Source organism: Strigops habroptila, chromosome 20 (assembly GCF_004027225.2).
Source record: "Strigops habroptila isolate Jane chromosome 20, bStrHab1.2.pri, whole genome shotgun sequence".
Taxonomy (NCBI): Eukaryota; Metazoa; Chordata; class Aves; order Psittaciformes; family Psittacidae; genus Strigops; species Strigops habroptila.
Window position 1 is genome coordinate 4,086,246 of NC_044296.2, and position 18,300 is coordinate 4,104,545.

Below are 18,300 nucleotides of genomic sequence, written 5' to 3' on the forward strand. Positions count from 1 at the left end.
CAGAGAGCCAGACATGACCCAGTCCTAAGCCTGTGACTGAGCACTGTTGTCTGTTCTGTTGGCATTGGCAGTATTTGGGTCATTTTGTGGCCAGGGTATTCAGTACCTAGTGAGTACCTCTGAGTGTAGGCCTTCAGTGCACAAGAAGTGCAGGAAGTCAGTGCTGCTCTGGAGCCTGTTGCAGGCATCAGAGGAGTTTGCCCAGAAAAAAGAAGCTCTTGTCTTGTTTATTTGTTTGACAGCTCCTTGAGTGCCAGACTTGCAAATTAATATTCAGACTTGTGTAATTTGAAAGCATTTTCCCTCAGATCTGCTCCCAGGAACTTCATACCATATTGCTTATGTTTGAATTAGTACTTGCCATATGAAAGTAATCACCATGTATAATCTCAGTTAAACTGTGGGGGCACATCCCTTCCCACCCCCAAGCCAGCTCTTTCATTTTAGGGCTGGACTACTGAAGGGGTGTCTAAAATTCAACCAATTCTGACAGCTGCTCTGTGCCAAAAGGCTTAACTTTCAGGATTCCAGAGATTCCTTTATTGTTTCATTAATGCATACAACCCCCAGCCCATTCTCCTGTTAGATTTACAGGGAGCGAAGAGCTCAACACAGGCCCCTTTTTATTGTGAAGAAAGTCCATGAAAACAGTGCTAATGTACTATACTTTTCAGTGCAAACATTCCTTAGGAGAAAGGTCACATCTCTTGTGGACTGAAACCCAAAGAGATTTCTGTGCTTTATAAATAAAAAGCATACATTTAAGAGACCAGATCTTTTGCTTTTTTGTCTCTGGGTGCAGGTAGGAGAGGAGGCTTGGATTGCAGTGAAGTCCACATGTCCTTGCAATTTCACTCTACATTATGAAGTGGCATCGCGAGGCAACATTGTCCTTTCAGGACTGCAGCCCAGCAACATCACCCAGCAGAGGAGCAAAAGAGCCACCTTTCCCTTTGAGAAGAACATTGATGTCACACGCCTCCCAGGAACAGGTAGCTAGCATCAGAAATGCAAACTCACCCTTTATCTTCAGGGGAAAACAAGCTTTCCACAAACCTAAATATCCTCTTGTTTGAATTTGTGCTCCTTAAAGGGCATGGAATAATTTTGTGCAGGAAAAATAGTGGTATTCATTGTACACCTACTCATATAGAAAAAAAGATTTATTTCTCCAAGAGGGAATGAAGTGTGGGCTCCTGGTTTGTATAAAGAAGAATAGAAAATACAAATCTGGTGAATTCAGGGAAGGATTCAGGAGGATAAAGAATGGTATGCTTGGGAAAGAGGCATGCAACAGCTACCAAAGGAAGAGTCTCTCTATCCTCATAACACCTCTGCACTTCTCTCGGCAGCGTTCTGCAGCAATAGGGATCCTTTTGATTTATTTTAAATATTTAAATACCTAATTGTATTTTTCCTTGATTTTATACTAGGAAAAACATTGGGTAGTTGCTCCACCTTCTCCATACTGCTCATTATGCCATGGCTGCTAATTGCCTATCAGCTTTCCCAAAATCAAAAGGGAAAAGATTCTGAGTTCAAGAAGAATGTGTGCGACAGGAGCACGGGAAGGATGCAAGTCCTGGATGGAGAGTTCTGTGCCTCACAGCGTTTGGATGGGACAGGAAGAAAGTGATTTTGATTACTAAAACTGTCCTTTTTCCAATTTATCTTCGTTAGCACCTCCCAGTGTCCCTGCAGCAGAGGCTGAGGTCTGCAGGACATTCCTCCGGTTCTCAGTAGTTCCCAGCATGGCTCCCTTGGGCCGTCTCCTGGTGTATTACGTCAGGGAGAATGGAGAAGGGGTCACAGACAGCCTGCAGTTCACAGTGAAGTCCTCCTTTGAAAATCAGGTATTGGCACTATAGCTAGTGGAGAGGAAGGGCTGGCATCTTGTTACTCTTTGTAGTTTTATCTGCTGATTCTGAGTCGAGAGAATGGGATTTAATGTTCAATTCCTAGGTTGCGGTGGTGCTCTCAGCAAATGAGACCAGACCTGGTGATGTTGTGAACATCAAGGTCAGAGCTGCAAAGTCAAGCTGTGTCTGCATTGCCACTGTGGATAAGAGTGTCTACTTGCTGAAGACAGGTTTTCAGCTGACAGCCAGTCAGGTAAAAGGAAACTTAAGGCACTGGTATCTTTTTCTCACTACTGCTACCTGCATTTCACCTTTAGCAGGTAGCCTTCATACCTAAGGACAGCAGTCTCTTCCCTTTCCCTGCAGGTTTTTCAAGAGCTTGCAGAGTATGATGTATCTGATGCTTTTGGAGCTCCAAAGGAAGAAGGGCACTTCTGGTGGCCAGGCATGTCCTCCCGTAGACGCCGTAGATCTTCTGTCTTTCCCTGGCACTGGGACATCACCAAGGATGCTCGCTTCGCGTTCACAGTAGGAAGAATCAGCCTCACTTCTCTATGGAGTGTCGTCTTTACTTTTATGTTTGCAGGATAATTTTCAGCTCCATAGGCCATTCTTTTTTTCCCACATCTGAGCTGTTTCTTTGGGGGGGAGGCTGAAAAGTAATTTCTGAGAACAGAGTACGCTGTTCCAGCAAAGCTATTGGAGAAATGTGTTTGATTTTGGCCAAGTTGATGAGAGGGCCACATATCCTGTTGGGGGAAGGAATTCATGCTGATGCTCTGGAGAACCAGCCAGGTTACCAGAGGGTTCCTCCGGTCACGGGTGAGCTTACAGATCTCTCCTGCAATTACCTTGACAGGGGAGGAAGGTGGAACATGAGTCTTTCCTTACAGCCTTTTCACTTTTAGACTATCCTTTGGAAATCCTTTAAACTTCTTTCCTGCCCTAGTTCTGCCAGCTTCTGAGGCCATCTGTGTGAAAGATCAATCATGTTTTCTTTGTATCCTTGATTAGGTTACTACTTAAATGCCAGGTATTTAAGTAATTATGTTTGTTTGGTGTCTTTCAATACTTGACCAGATTTTAAACCTCTTATTTCCTTTAATCCGTGCTGTGTATTTGCATCAACTTCCAAGTTGAGCATTTAAAACAAGTTAGTTCTCTTTTTTTTCTTTTTAATATACACATGCACTAATTCATTTCTTCATTGCTTTGGATCCTAACAATGCAGTCCTTTAAGCTAAAACCAGTTAGGTCATCTGTAGGTTTTAAAAGACATGCTCTGTTTCCATTAGCTTCTTGCTTTCCTTTTGATTGAAATGATTGTTACCTGATGTATTTGAAGAGTTCTGCTTGTTGGCCTCCTTCTTGCCTCCCTACAGTTGCACAGTCGAGTCCATCCACCCTTTCAGACTCTGCTGCCACCCCAGCTCTTTGCCTTCTGCATGGCTGTAGCATGTAATGTCTGTTCCCTGATTGCCTGAAACTGTAAGGCCATGCCATGTGGAAGGCTCGCTATATATGTTTTATATTCTTTACATAGGCTTCTACTACTTGCCGCTCTTAAAAGATAGACTGGCCTAGAGAACCAGTGTCACAGGTCTAAGATTTTGTGTTCCTTCCATTTGTAAATCCACATAACTGCTGATAAAAACAGTGATCCTGGCTTCCTTCAGATCCTTTGCCTCTTTGATCTTTGTCCTTTCTGCAATTTCAGCTGAATTGTTCTATTATGTCGCCTTAAACCCCCCAGACTTCCGCATATTCTCCCAATGCCTCAACGTTTTAATTGTAAACTAAACCTCCAACTGTCCACTGCTTCAGTCAGTGCTGCTTCTCTCCCTGTCATCTGTTGGGGTTTTGTTCTGATGGGTTGGTTTTTCCTTACTGAGAGGCATAAACCTGTTCTGTACATCTGTTACTAGCTGGTACGTCTGCATTGCTCTACACCTGATTTGTAATAATTGGATGTGTATGTAAAGAGAACAAAGCTCATGCTGCCTTTGGTATCTGGGAACTGCTGTCTCTTATGAATAAGTGCATTTAGGGGACAGAGCTGGCAGACAGCTTGCTTAGGAATTCTGTAGTTTTCCTGTGAAGCTGTGTGGACAGTTTCCATTTTGCTTGGCATTCCTGGGAGCGCAGGACTGGTGATGTCTGATGTGAGAGCTGCCTGCTAACTGCAGCAGAACACACTGGAAGCTTTTAAGAAGGGTAAAAAGCTGTAATGTAATGTTCTAGGGGAAAAATATGTGTAATAATTTTTCACCTGTAACTGCCTGGCAGTTACACATGCCCAGAAATGTTAGATATTTGTTTAAATGCATTTTCCAAGCAAAAAAGAGCTTTCTCATAAAGCTTCTGCCTATGAAGTGTCTACATATTTTCACATTAACAAACATTTTTATATTAAGTTTAAAAAAAAAAATCTTCAAGTTTCAATTGAAATTTACCCTGGAAATGTTGGCACAGGGTTGGGGGATTCTCATCCAGAAAGTTTTTATTGGAGTACGTTTTAATTCTCTTATCTCTTCTTTTCTTTTTTTCCCTTGCTGGTTTTTGTTTTGTGGTCTTCACTTTTATTGTTTAGGAAACTGGCTTGGTTGTAATGACTGATATAGTCAGCTTAAACCACAGACAGAATGGAGGCATGTACACAGATGAGGCTGTCCCAGCTTTTCAGCCACATACTGGGACACTGGTGGCTACAATGCATTCTAAAATAGCACCAAGGTAACGTTTTTGCTGTAATGCATATAGTCTATGATACTCAGAGCTATTTCTTTCTATATTCTCAGCTGTTTTCCACTTCCATGCCCCCAGGAGATTCCTTGGTTTAGACAAGGGGGGTGGTGAGGAAACTCTTGATAGACCCAACAAAAATTATAACTGAGACTACTTCATTAAATTTAAATTGATTATGGAAAGATGCAAAGTAATATTCTTCCAACTGATCACTTGAATCTCTGTTTTCTGTGAATGAGTTGCTGCTTCTCAGTGTGTGCAAGCTGGCCCTGGTTTTGCAGAGTTGCTTATTGCTCATGGTTTTGACCATTCACCTGGTGGTCAAAAGAACTACAATGAGGGAGTGTGAAGTACTCTGGTTGATGCTGCAGCTCCCGTTGGGTTCTGAGCCACCTGGTGGCCTCTCTTAGCAGAGTGAGGTTTGGAGGTTAGTTAAGAAAAAGGTAACGAAGCATCACAGGTGTAGAAAAATAACTTAATTATGAAAATATGAGAGACCAAGACAATTCCAAGAGAAGAAACAGAGGGAATATAAAGTAGTGGTTGGGATAACTGCTATTAGTAAGGCCATGTCATGATCTCATGGGAAGTTACATGCTCTAAAAGATCCCTTTGATTTCTTTTGGTGAAAGAATTTGGACCATAAAACTCTTTTTTTCTTAAAAACCAACATAAATAACATAATATTATTTATGCCAATTTCTTTAGATTCTTATTTATGTCTTCAGACTGTTTGATGTGTGTGTGCACAATGGGATCATTTGGAAAGACGATGTAATGTGTGTCAAGAATGATATACCCATTCACTTTGTAATGAATCTATACTAGCTAGAGTTTGGTTGGTCATGTGAGCTGCATGCAGGTGATAACAATGATTTATCAGTTACTGTTAAAACTGTCTTATTAAAAGAATTCATTGGCAAGGACTTATTTCTTGTTCTAGCAGAGCAGAGAAGAGAAAAAGAACCTTCTTTCCTGAAACGTGGATTTGGCACTGCCTCAATGTCAGGTATTGACAGGGAATTCCTTTAATTATACCCACAGAGTTGTATCCTCTTCAACTACAGAAAACAAAGCTTTTTAAAACCTACCGGAGTTACATTGGCACCCCTGATACTTCTTTCTTATTCCTTTTCTTCATTACTGCTTTAATTAAGAATCTTTCTTTGTAACATTTCATCTACTCTTGAAGTGTATTCACTTTCTTAGAGTTGAACCTGCCAGTTGTGAATACACTCAACCCATGTGTGATTCACCATAGTGTCACGAGCAGAGGGGTATCTTCAGGGAACAAAAGGAGCAGTGGTTTGGTTCAACACATTTCCAGCTTTTACCCACTTATGGAAATGGTGTATCAACAAGTTATTGAGGAGGAAGTGAAGATATAGGTTTGCGGTGTGTGAGGAGATGGAGGCAGAATAGCTGCTTCTGTATATGCTGCTATAGCCTAACCATGGATTGGTGAGTATCCTATTTTAAATTGCACAGAGCCCTTCTTTCTCTTCCAGCTGATGTAACCTTAATTTACTGCCTAATAAATCATGCTTTCCACTGGGTTACAATTGGAACTAAAACCAAACTGAATAAACAGATAACTAATCTCTTCCAGAAACAGCACATCAGGATAATTTGAAGCAATTATTAAAAGGCTTCTCCAGGTTTGCAAGTAAAGTTCATTCTCAATAAATGATTATAAATTAAATTTGACAAGAACTTGCAGCAAGTGTATTCAAATCTGTTCAATTGAGCATGAAATATGCTTTGGAGAAATACACAAAGAATTCCAGAAGTGCCCGTTTGGGCCTCAGCAAGCTGGGCCAGTTAATTATAAGTGGGAGAGTGTGGAATAAAAAGTTGCAGATTGCATTCTCTCCACTTCATTTCATTAGAAACAACTGAGTTGAGCATTCCTTGATTTCCACTCTCTTGAACAGGAAGAATTTTTGGTTTTCTTCTACCATTTATAATTATAATATACAATCCTCAAAAAAAAAACCCCAACCCAGAAACAAAAGCCTAATGTCAACTTCCCAAACCAATTCTAAAAATTCCTAGAGCCTGGCTGGAGGGTCTAATGGCTGGAAATGTGTGTGTACTTTGGCCCCCTGCCCAGAAGAGTAAGCGCCCTCATGTGTGAAAACAATGTTAATGCTGGTTATGGGCTGAAATCCCAGTGGAAAGAACATCAGCTGCAACAAATTGTCCGGTTAAACAGACTGGAATACTGCCAATTCTGGAGTGAGGACACCCTTCTGCTTACTCTTCAGGCCTGAAGTTCATTGCAGGTATCAGCTACCTAACTCCAGTTAGGATGAAGACCTAAATGTTAAGAAACTAGTGTGCTTAATAGAAATGAAAATGACTTGGTGCTGTCAAGCCAAGTGCATTTCCCAGGATCTCCATTCTAGCTTGAGCTGGGGAACCACATTCACAGGCCAGAGTGCTTGGTGAGCCTAGTGCTGTTCAAAGGCATAGTGACCTCTAGGATTTTATCAAACTACTTATTTTAATCCCTTTCCTACTGTAATTTAAATAGAGCAGCACCTGACATGCTGCCTACTTACTGCCAGTTGCAATAGCTGAAGCTCATTGAAAATGACAAACAATTCATTTTAGATGATGAAAGTAAAGACACTTCATTGGTGCCAAAAATGGAAACAACCTTCAGCTGACCAGCAGTGAGATCACGACCCTGCAGTCTGTCCTGGATGGGGATCAGGCTGTATCCCAGGGTTGAAAGACACAGTGTTACGCTGTGAATGGACGCTCAGAGCTTGTTCTGAAGATCTTGCTTTCTTGTTTTCCAAGCCAAGTAAGATCCACATTAGTCTCAAAAGATTACAGAGCTAGCAGCATGTGTATGAGCTCTGGGGAATAAACAAGAACTTGAAAGAAAGCAACCTTAGGGTGTATTCATAACTGCCAGTCATCTTGCCAGTTGAGCCATGAAATAGCTTTTGTTTTTACTTTAGAGGAAATGTTTTATGTTCCAGGCAAGGCCAAAGCTTCTTTGCAGGAGGGAAATAGCCAAGTCTGCAGAACAAAATTGAATTTCTATTATTATAAAGCATGGGAGAGGATACCAGGTTTATGATACCCTGTTGTGGTGTGCACATGAAAGCTAAATACTCAGGACGGAAATCTGATTTTTAATAATTAGTTTCAATCCTCACTGGAAGAAAATGATGGTTTTGGAAATTTCCTGAGTCAGGCATTCCAAAAACCAACCAGCCACAATGTTCCTGACTCAAAACGTGCTCCCCTGGATAAGCAGTTGCTGAACTTGGTGTCTGGAAAACTTCTCATGTGCCTTTATGTTCAAGCAGTCTGCAGTGCAGCAATGTGTACAAGGGTATATAATGGGTTCCAACAAAAATCACTTTAATTTCACTAGCTGTTAAATAAATGATTGCTGAACTGTTTTTAGCCAGGACTCTCTCCTTCTCCTCTCTTGACTTAGTGCAGACGTTTGCCTCTTAGAAAAGTGACTCTCTAATGAGGCTGCAAATGCCTGTAAAGCTTTTAATCCAGGAAGAATTTGTATGTTAGACTGTGTTTTGCAGAAGCAACTTCTGGCTCTTCTGCTCCTTATAAATGTGTATACTGAGCCTTTTCTAAGCTGTTGTTCAAAGCAGATGCTGATGCTATGTAGCAAGTTGGGATCTGGAGGGAACTCCCCAAAATGTCTGTGTGTTTTAGTTGCATTCAAAAGCATTTCATTAATCTGATCAACGGAAGTGATTCCCTGTTCTCTTTGGCAGTAATGTGTCTGGAGAAGCACAGCTGTACGTGGAAGTGCCAGACTCCATCACCACCTGGATCACAGAAGCTGTGGGGCTGTCTGAGGAGCAGGGGTTGGGCATTGCTGCTCAAACAGAACTGAAGACATTTAAACCTTTCTTCATCGAGTTCACATTGCCGTACCATGTCATCCGGGGCGAACAGACCAAAATCCCACTGACTGTCTACAACTACTTAGCTGTCTGTGTAGAGGTAACAGCCCTCTTTAGTCCTGTTGCTAAGTTACTAAATCCTGGTTTATCATCAGAATTTCCTAAAGTGATCTACAAGTTGCAGTAGATAAGGTCTAGGGATAATGTAGTGATAAGCTCAGATAAAAATACTGCTTTTCAATATGCATAAATGTCGTGGCTTTATTTACTTTTAGCTTGACACAACTGTAGTAGTCTGAAGTGTCTTGCAACACTTCAGAAGTACAAATATTGAATACTGTTGGAAGGACAATTGGGAAGCTTGTCCTGAACCACAGAAAAGAATGTCCTTCAGAATCAAAGCTACTGAAAGGGTTTATTTTGAAAGAGGTTTTTTCCAATAAATCCTGTCTCCCTAGATGTTTTCTTCTCAAGCACATTATCTGTCTAGCTCTAGTAGTATCATGCTGAACTACTTGTAGAATTGCAGAGCTGAAAATAATACTGTCAGTCAAATACATTACTGGAAGGGTTGAAGAATGAATAATCTTGTGCCTACTATGATTTTTATTAAGCATTTTGTGGGTTTCAGTTTTGGGTTGTGAGTTGGTTTTTACAGCGGAAATCTTGCAGCTGAAATTTGCGTTCCAAAATTTCCACAGGTCCATGTGAAGATTTCTGTTCCAAAAGGCATAAAGTTTGTTGGGCATCCTGGGAAACACCATCTGACAAGAAAGAAGTGCGTTGCCCCTGGGGAAGCTAAACCCACCTCTATCGTTTTGTCCTTCAATGAGCTTGGACTGAGCAACATCACTGGTAGTATAGATATAAAATTAGCTTGCTGCTTGAAGGAGTTTTACAAGTGTTCCTTTGTATTCCTCTTTCAGAAGAAAATTCTTATTACCTTTGTACCCCAAAGTGGAATCATTCATTCCACTTACTGCCAACTTTGCTCTTCAACCTCATTTGTTTCTTAGAAACAGCTTCTCTAACTGTAACGAGCTGAAGAGTCTGTCTGATCAAACTTCAGGAGATTCTCTGTTGTGTGATATGTGGTCGTGTAAGGTTTGGAGCTGTTACCTCTGCCTGGAAAGATCAGTTGCCATTTTTAAAAAGAGAATAACAATAAATTCTGTGTATCTATCAAGCAAATAATCACTCTAAAAACTGTTCAACACTGGAAACTATGAAAGAGTTTCTCTGTTGCCCCATGACTGTCCAAATATTGTCCAGTTTTAGATGTGACCATTCAAATATGGAATCAAGGTGATATAAGAGAGCTGTAATTACGAAACACTCAATATATTGTTAATCAACTGTATCCTCATTAGTTTAGATCATCACTTGAATTCCTGAAGATCTTCCTATCTCAAAATCTCTGCTTCTTTCCCCTTCTGTTTCTTAGCAAAAGCTTTTGCTTACGGTGGAACCAATTGCTGTCAGGATGGGATGCAGACCTTGAAGAATGGCAAGCACTCAGAGGACAATTATCTGGACAGAAGGACCCCAGTGGCAGTGGATTATGTTCGCAGCAGTGTTATTATTGAGGTAAGAAAACAGGAATTTGTAGTAATTCAGAAAAAAATTGTAGCTGCTTGGGCAAATGATGGAAGTTTTTAGGTAGTCAATGGTATGTGAACAGGTTTATAAGCATCTTCAAGTTGATTTATGTTTATATTCTTGGAAATGATCAGTTTTAGTGGTGCATTTACAGAAAGAGCCTGTTGGATTCTGAGTTCCTGCTGGTGAATCTTCAGTACTGTTCAGAAGAAAAGGGCATAGAAATGTTCTCAGCTAAGCTTGCTCTGTTCATCTAACCAATGTGCTGCAATGTGAGATTTGTGGTTAGCATCTCTCTAGCTAGTGGAATATAGTGTAAGAACTTTCCTATAAAGGGTATAAACCACTGTACAGCAGCAGAATATTGTTTCTGTGTTTTGTAAGTAAAACTGAATAGCTGTTACTGCTAATCCAAGCCCTGTGTTTTTATGTATGGATTTCTGTCTTTATATAGCCAGAGGGACTGTCCAGAGAATACACCTATAGTGTGTTCTTCTGCCCAAATGGTAAGTTCATGATTTGAATGAGATACTAAGTTTGTTTGATTTAGTTATAAATAGAAATATGTGGCTTCATCTCATGGGGAAAAAATAATAATAAAACCTCTTTGTTTCCATTTCTGTGTGATTGATGAGTTCTGGGGTGTAGAAGGAACTTCTGAATAAAGAGTCTTTCTTCCCTGGCTGGCTAATTATGAATTTGCTCTAAGTGCCCAAGTGATTTCTGGAAATGGCAATTGAATTCCTTTACTTTCAGAACAGGTTCAGCATTCAGCACTGTGGACAGTAACTGTGACTGTGCTGCATTCGCAGTTGATGTGTTAAAATTCAGTTCTGGAATCAAGTATGTGCTTTCTGCCTGAGATTTGGATAGCTCAGAGTTGACTCCAGTAGTTGAACAGAGATGCTTTTGACCACCAGATTAGAACTGAAAAATCACTTACAGACTTCATAAGAATTCCAGCTCAGCTGTTTGAATTGAAGGATCATCTGTAGTGGAAGGGAGTATAAATAGAAGATGGGATGAAACATCCATGTGTACTTTTATAGTTTGTTTAAGAGAGGATGGAAAAAAGAACATGTATTTAGGAAAAGTCTGTTTAAATTTTAGCAATTAGGTATGGGTTGGTTTTGAAGTATGTGAGCTAAGCTCTAATTCTTACAATATTCCATTCTTTTTCTGACTAGAGAAAATACACATTTCTACACCTAACAAATATGAGTACCAATACATGCAGAAACCTGCCCAGATGACACACTTTGACATCGCTGTGAAAGCACACAACGATGCTCACCTGGCCTTGTCCTCTGGGCCTCATGACATGGCAGAGATGACAGAGATTGTTATTGGTGGACATCAAAATACTAAAACATGGATTTCCATCAGCAAAATGGGTGAGCCGGTGGCCAGCAGGGACACAGCTGGTATCCTCTCCTGGGATGAATTCCGCAGCTTCTGGATCAGCTGGAAAAATGGAATTATCCAGGTAGTGAATTTATCTATGAAATGGTCTGGAAGTCTCTTGCTTTCTTAAATAGAGATTGAGCACACATGTGGCAGATTTCTATTAGGCTTGCTTAGGAAGGTGAAAGCTGCATTCCTGTTGCTCTTTCTATATTAAGTCTTGATCAGGCTGTTTTAATCAGAACATATCTGCTTGCCAAATTATGTTCTCGGTACCTCAGTCTCTGGTGTTTTTAGTGCTAAGTGTGCTGAAAGCTATGGAGGTCAAGCCTTTGGAATTCTCATTAAAATTCCTTGGATTGTTTTATGGGTGGGAAAGGTACTGATCCATCTACAGTGTTCTCTGATGCACACATAAGTTATTAGGTCCAAGGATACATGGCAAACTGACTTCATACATGTGGGTTCTTGGAACTGCATGGTTTTTTGTTCCTTTCAGGTTGGCCATGGTACTCGGGTGCTAAATGAGTCTATTATTGTGGAGTGGACAGTCCCCAAACAGCTTGAGGTGAAGTACATTGGCTTTTCCACAGGCTGGGGGTCAATGGGAGAGTTTAAAATTTGGAGAAAAGAAGAGACTGATGAAAATCACAATGAAGCATTTACTCTTGGAGTTCCCCACAACATAATTCCAGGATCAGAAAGAGCTACGGCTTCAATAATAGGTATCACTTATGAGGAGGTATCACTAGGTACCAGTTATCAAATATGAAGAGATACTCCAGCTGTTACTTGCTTCTGACCAGTATTTGAGTAATACATGCCACCTAAGATAGTCATAGGTTGTCACAAAGGTGTATGCTGCTTAATTCTGGGACAAATAATCATTTGGGGGATTTTTGGTCACTTGTTTGAACCCTCTTTGAGTTGACAATGTCTTAAAGTTGATACCATCTGATACCTCGGCTTTGCAGAGGCACTGTCTGTTAGAATTCAGAGTATTCATTTCGTAATGAAAAATTGTGCTGTGTTTAAACTCAGACTCTAAATTGGGGAATCATGGACAATCAAACTCTGAAATGTGAAATTTCTTTATTCCAGCAACAGCTTGAAGGGCTAAGACTTAACATTTAAAGGACTTTCAACTTATGATGTGGTTTCTTTCAGATGACTACCTGTAGTTAGTAGAATTTAGTGTAGTCAGGTGGACTTTAATTGTAAGACATCAAAAGGAAGTAAAGCATTTCCTTGCTACTGAACATACTGCTTCTTTTTCAAACAGGAGATGTGATGGGTCCTACACTGAACAACTTGGACAATCTTTTGCGATTACCATTTGGATGTGGGGAGCAGAACATGATCCATTTTGCTCCTAATGTTTTTGTCCTGAAATATCTGCAGAAAACCAAGCAACTCAGTCATGAGGTGGAAAGCGAAGCTACTGATTACCTTGTTCAAGGTAACTCCTTACACTTACAGTTTCTAGAGGGGGAAGAGGCTTGTAAGTTAGAGAGCTTATCACTAGTATCACATTGTACTTTCTAACCAACAGCGTCCCAAGTGATAAGGATTCATCGTTTCTTGTAGGATAATCTCACAGGTGAACAGATTTTAATGGCAAGATGCTTACCCTTGCTATGTAGTCAGCATTTCCCTTCAATAACTCCTAGTTTACATGCTTATTGCTTTGTATGTTATCTTTTTTTTCCCTTAGACAGCTTATTTCTATGTTTAAACATTCCAGAAAGTCGAGGAGAATTAAATTTAGTAAAAATCTGTATATTTAGAGGGTTTGCCTTATTCATAAGTTGTCTTCCCAGTCACTACATGTCTCTTCTCTGAACTTTCCCTTTTTTAACAGTATTTTCTTAGTAACAGTATACCCAAAATCAAAACTTAGTATCCAGAGTAGTTAATCTAGAGCCATATAACAAAGGCTTTTATCTGTCCTTTCAGTGTCCTGTCCTACCTCACTAAACAGCTCAAAGCAATCCATCTTGTTATGCACTGATTTTCTCAGCATTCGTTTGGGAAGAGCCACATGCAAAATAGTTTTATAACTAAATACAATTCTCAGGACAAGTCAGAATTCAGTGATCATTAAAAACAAGGATGACCCAAAGGGACAACGTTGTCTTGTGTATGAGTCAGACAATAGTCATGTCATGAAATCAGAGGTGACAGGATTAGGTGGTTCTCCTCTGAAAATATAAATCTTAAGCGTAATGTGTAATCTATTTCTTGTATTCAGCAGCAAAAGCCCAGTGCTGCTTCCTTTGCCTGGCTAAAGGCATTTCACTTGTCATTTTTTGTGCTTGCTGATAGCAGTAAGACAAAGGGAATTTTTTCACAGTCCAGGTCAGCGTTTCCTTTGCAATACTATTTGCTTTTGTTTCTTTTTACAAATCTGCAAACCTTCCAGGTTTTTGGCTCCAAACTCTGCCTGGGGATTAACCCTTACAGAAGAAATACTCAAGAGCTTTAAACTTTTCTGTGTGTATTGGAGCCCTGCCAAGTGTAAGGTTTTAGATGGGAAAGTCTGTTTGCTTACTCTGAAGGTTTTTGTGACTTACCAAGCCAGAACACTTTTTCATCGCTTAGTCATCCATCGTAGAAAGTGCTGCTACCTAACAGTTTCCATATCCTGATCTTTAGAAGTGGCCTTAGCTAAACTAGGCAGTAATTTTTCTACTTTCCCAAATGCAGTTCTACAAAAGCAGGTGAACAGGGGAAATCTAGAAAGCTGAACATCTCCTGTGAGCGCAAGCATCTAGAGAAGTGCTTAGAACCAGAAGATTTCAGGAGCAAGCGAGACATAAAGTCTGTTCCACTACCAACCTAGCAAGCAACAAAGAATAAATGTAAGAGCAATGAAGCATAAGTCAACTCAAAATGAATGTTCGAATGAAAGAACAGAGGAAATAAGACTGATACAAAAATATGAGTAGTTAATTGGTCCATCTGATGCATTGGAAATGAACACTTAGGAACAATTTCAGGAGGAAGTACTCACTAGTAAATTATGAGGGCTATGTAGAAGAAAAGCAATCTAATGCTTTCTGCCACATACTTGTATATATCCCAGAACGCCCAGACAAAGATGTTTTTACTACAAGAGCATCATTAATCTCTGGAGCTCTGTTCCTCCCATTTTTCAAACCATTCTTTCAGCACTCCCTAAGACTATTGGAAGGCTGTAGAGCAACAGGGAAAGTGTAGGAGTCACGGGCAGCCCTTGCTCAGGGGTTGTGGAACTGCCTGTGTCGGGAGAGGTCAACAAAGAAACATTCTGGAAATGAAAAAGTAATCTATTCCCATAAAAATGCCATGCAGTGTGGAAGAAAAGGTCTACTCGTGTCAGAGAATTAAGCAGGCACTAAGTGTCTTTGACACAGTCTTCTTGCAGGTTTGACACATCTCCGTCTCAGAAATACCCATTCTGAAGGGTTTGGTTCCAGTGGGCTTAATCAACGGGGTGTGTTCTGTATTCCTCAATAGAGAGGAGTTCCCTTTATTAGGAGGGGCTGTTCACGGTTGTAAGACAAACAGGTTTGAGAAGCAAATTATTTTCCTAATAGGAAAAGCATTTTGACTATTTTCAGTCTCAAAAGACATTCCAGTAGAGATTTCTTCTCTTCAGCATTCAGCTTGGGAAAGAAATGTTCATTTGCGCGGTGCTTTCAGTAAACTGGATGGAGAATGGCTGTATGCTTAAATAAAATTCTTTCTTTTAATACTGCATCTTTTCAGAGGGATATCACGTTTTTAACAGGAGTTATAGTCTTACAGATGTTTGCCTGAATGGATTTCCGAGTAAGCTACAGTGTACGTCCACAGAGCTGGCTCTGTCCCTCACAGCAAAATGAGAGGTTGCCTTGGGCAGCAGAATCCCTTACACTAGTGCCAGATGGTCTGAGTCTTCATTCACTTGAAATACTTGTTTTTCTCTGTGTGAAGATTTTGGACTCCCCCAATTCTTTTGTGACTTCCAGGCTACCAGCGCCAGCTGACCTACAAGAGACAAGATGGTTCATACAGTGCTTTTGGCGAGAGGGATTCCTCGGGGAGCATGTGGTGAGTTGCTATTTAAAACAGAGTTAGAAAATTCAGTGTTTGCTAAATGGGAAAATACACAATTGGCAAGGAAAGAAGAGTAATTTTCCAGCTTCCATCATGGTATCACACACAGTGGAGAATAGAAATCATACTCAATGATCATAGACTTACTGTTTCAATGCTGCTGAGTGTTCATACTACACTAGTAGGTGTATTATAGTCGTTTCAAGACTGAGCGGCAGTTAAGATAGTCACACCTACTCGTATGTCCAGGCTTTAGGCCTTTAGGATTGTATTTGGTCTACTGGAATTGGAGTAGCAATACATGGGGCATTTAAGCACCTAATTCCACTAGGAATTGAAGCTTCACCTGAAGCATGTACAGAGAAACTTGCTGTCTCTGGAAGTGGTGGAGGCTTCTACCAGGATAGGAAAAAAAAAATACCCACCACCAAAACCAACCCCCAAAAACCCCAAAGAAGCCTTTCTCCCAAGTGCTTTATATCCCATCATGGATGAAATGGAATGGTACAGATTTATGCCCTGAGAATTGAGGTGCAGAACCTTTCAGAGCCAAAAACATGAAAGAAAGAAACTGAGAAATCAGCTCATCTCACTGATGTCCCCCTTAGGAAACCATGGCCTGCGTGATTAACATCACATCAGCGTGTTAGTTGACTGTAATGGCTCAGATGTAGTAGATTCTGATCTTCATTCATTTGCTTGTGCTGTCATTTGTCTTCTCCATCTGCTCTTTATTTTGCTTTAAACTGATTTTCCTCATGAACTTGTCCGAGGGGAAGTACCACTTCTATGATGCTGCTGCCTCTGTTTCTAAGATTGTAAACTTTTATCTCTGATCTGGCATCTCCCAGTCCCTAGATATAAAATATGGTGACACAGTATTACTTAACACTTGAAAAATCCCCTGCCAGGCAGCATGCTTTCTACCCTCCCATTCCTTAGAGGCTTGTAAATGGAATGATTCAATTTCCAAAGCTGGCCAGAGTTCACACTTGTTGCATGTCAGAGGTTTAGAATTCCAAAAACACTCCTGTTGTTTTCTTAAGTCTTAATTCTGTATCAAGTCTAACGCAGCCTCAGCTCAATCCTTTAGCAATGGATTTCTTTTATTTTTAGTAAAGACAGTAACAGAATTGGAAAATTTACTCCTCTCTTTTCTTTACAAGTAATTCCATATTTATAAGGATATCAATTCTTAATTTAAAAGCTTTAATAGTTTGGGTAACAGACGAGCACCTATAAAAGAGAACTGAATTTCAGAGTGTGTCATAACTAAGACAAATAGATCTTCCTGCTACACTTTTCAATTTAATTTGACCCTTAAACCTGCTCTTATCCGGAAGTTTGGACAGTGTTCAAGTGCTTTTATCATACCATCAATGGTTTTTAACAATATTTTGTGTTTCCCTACCAAGACTTTTAATATTTATGCTTTCTAAGAATGTTGTCTTCCCTTGACTGATACATTCTTCTCAATTTGTTTTCTCAGTAAAGATGATAAATTCCTATTTACAGGCTCACAGCTTTTGTCCTCAAGTCCTTTGCACAGTCTCGTGGGTTTATTTTCATTGACCCAAAAGAACTAACAGCTGCCAAAGACTGGATCATCCAGCATCAGAAAGAAGATGGTTCTTTTCCTGCTATGGGCAGGATACTAAATAAGGACATTCAGGTAAAAACTATACAGACTCAAAATCATGTAATAGCTGCATTTTTAAAGTTGTTCTCAAAGCATGAAGTGATGCAGTTATGCCTAATACGAATATTGCACTTGAAAGGCTACAATAGTACAGGGAGAACCAGGAGAATTTGGGTATCTGTGTGCTGTCCCATGGGAATGGAAACCAAGATGTCAAGTCTTATAAAATACTTTAGAGTCATGTCTTGGAGGATGAAGTTCTGTGCATTGAGTGTGTTCTCAGGCCGTTTGTAGAGAAGGAAGCTATAACGTTGGGTGGGGCTCCTAAATTTTGTACTCCTTATATGCAAAGCAAAAGAAGGTCCATGGTGCCAGAGCTTCCTTTATAACATAATCCTTGTCTTGCTCAAGAGTCCTTTTATCCAGCGTCCTTATCTCTAGTTTTCACCCAGTGATTTCTGTTTGTTGCCCTCCAGGGTGGAATCCATGGTAAGATCTCCCTGACAGCTTATGTGGTTGCATCTCTTCTGGAAACAGGTGTAACTTCTGAGGTAACAAAAGCTGAGTTAAAATAGCTCTCACGTTCTATATACTCTACAAATTCTCTCCTTTTTTTAAAACTTGATTTTACTGCTGTTCATTTCAAAGGTTCTGTGCTCACTAGAATGATAGCATCCAGGTAACAGAGGCTGTTGGAAAGCCTTGAGATCATTCTAAAGTTAAGGAATCTGTTCTGAAGTTATTGAGGGTGATCTCCCATCCTTCAGCCATCAGCTCAAGGATCGTTCTACCAGAGCAAAACTCTTCCCTGCAACCTCATCCCACAACCTCTCACAGAAATGGCTGCAAAAAGTGTTTTCTGCCTTGTCACTTCAAGGTGTCATTGCAGCCTATGCAGATACTGGTGGTTTGCTTATATATACACTCAAAAACTCTAAGTAAGTAGCTGAGTGCTAACAGCAGTTTAACCAGGGCTGCACAGGCTTCAGGGATCCAGGAAACTTTTGTGGTCTGCCTTTGCTACAGTGGCCAAAATGCTACTGCTATTAGATTACAGTCTCTTTGGAGAGCTGCACTCCTG

General features: G+C 40.3%; 1 protein-coding gene across 6 annotated transcripts in view; it reads left to right on the plus strand.

Annotated features, from left to right (window-relative positions):
• The window catches only part of CPAMD8 (C3 and PZP like alpha-2-macroglobulin domain containing 8), a 48,933-nt gene that overhangs the window by 10,474 nt on the left and 20,159 nt on the right, over window positions 1-18,300 (plus strand). For 5 of the 6 annotated variants that reach the window (XR_003994771.1, XM_030509645.1, XM_030509648.1 and 2 more), the window contains 16 exons: window positions 803-992; window positions 1,681-1,853; window positions 1,963-2,112; window positions 2,226-2,387; window positions 4,450-4,592; window positions 5,548-5,613; window positions 8,366-8,597; window positions 9,199-9,352; window positions 9,942-10,084; window positions 10,551-10,602; window positions 11,284-11,582; window positions 12,000-12,225; window positions 12,783-12,959; window positions 15,493-15,574; window positions 17,096-17,252; window positions 17,696-17,770. Coding sequence is in view for 5 of the 6 variants with exons in the window: in XM_030509645.1 (XP_030365505.1) it covers window positions 803-992; window positions 1,681-1,853; window positions 1,963-2,112; window positions 2,226-2,387; window positions 4,450-4,592; window positions 5,548-5,613; window positions 8,366-8,597; window positions 9,199-9,352; window positions 9,942-10,084; window positions 10,551-10,602; window positions 11,284-11,582; window positions 12,000-12,225; window positions 12,783-12,959; window positions 15,493-15,574; window positions 17,096-17,252; window positions 17,696-17,770 (2,481 nt within the window). In the remaining variant the exon portion in view is untranslated. The remainder of the gene's footprint in view (window positions 1-802; window positions 993-1,680; window positions 1,854-1,962; window positions 2,113-2,225; window positions 2,388-4,449; window positions 4,593-5,547; window positions 5,614-8,365; window positions 8,598-9,198; window positions 9,353-9,941; window positions 10,085-10,550; window positions 10,603-11,283; window positions 11,583-11,999; window positions 12,226-12,782; window positions 12,960-15,492; window positions 15,575-17,095; window positions 17,253-17,695; window positions 17,771-18,300) is intronic. The other variant, XM_030509647.1, reaches the window with a different exon arrangement.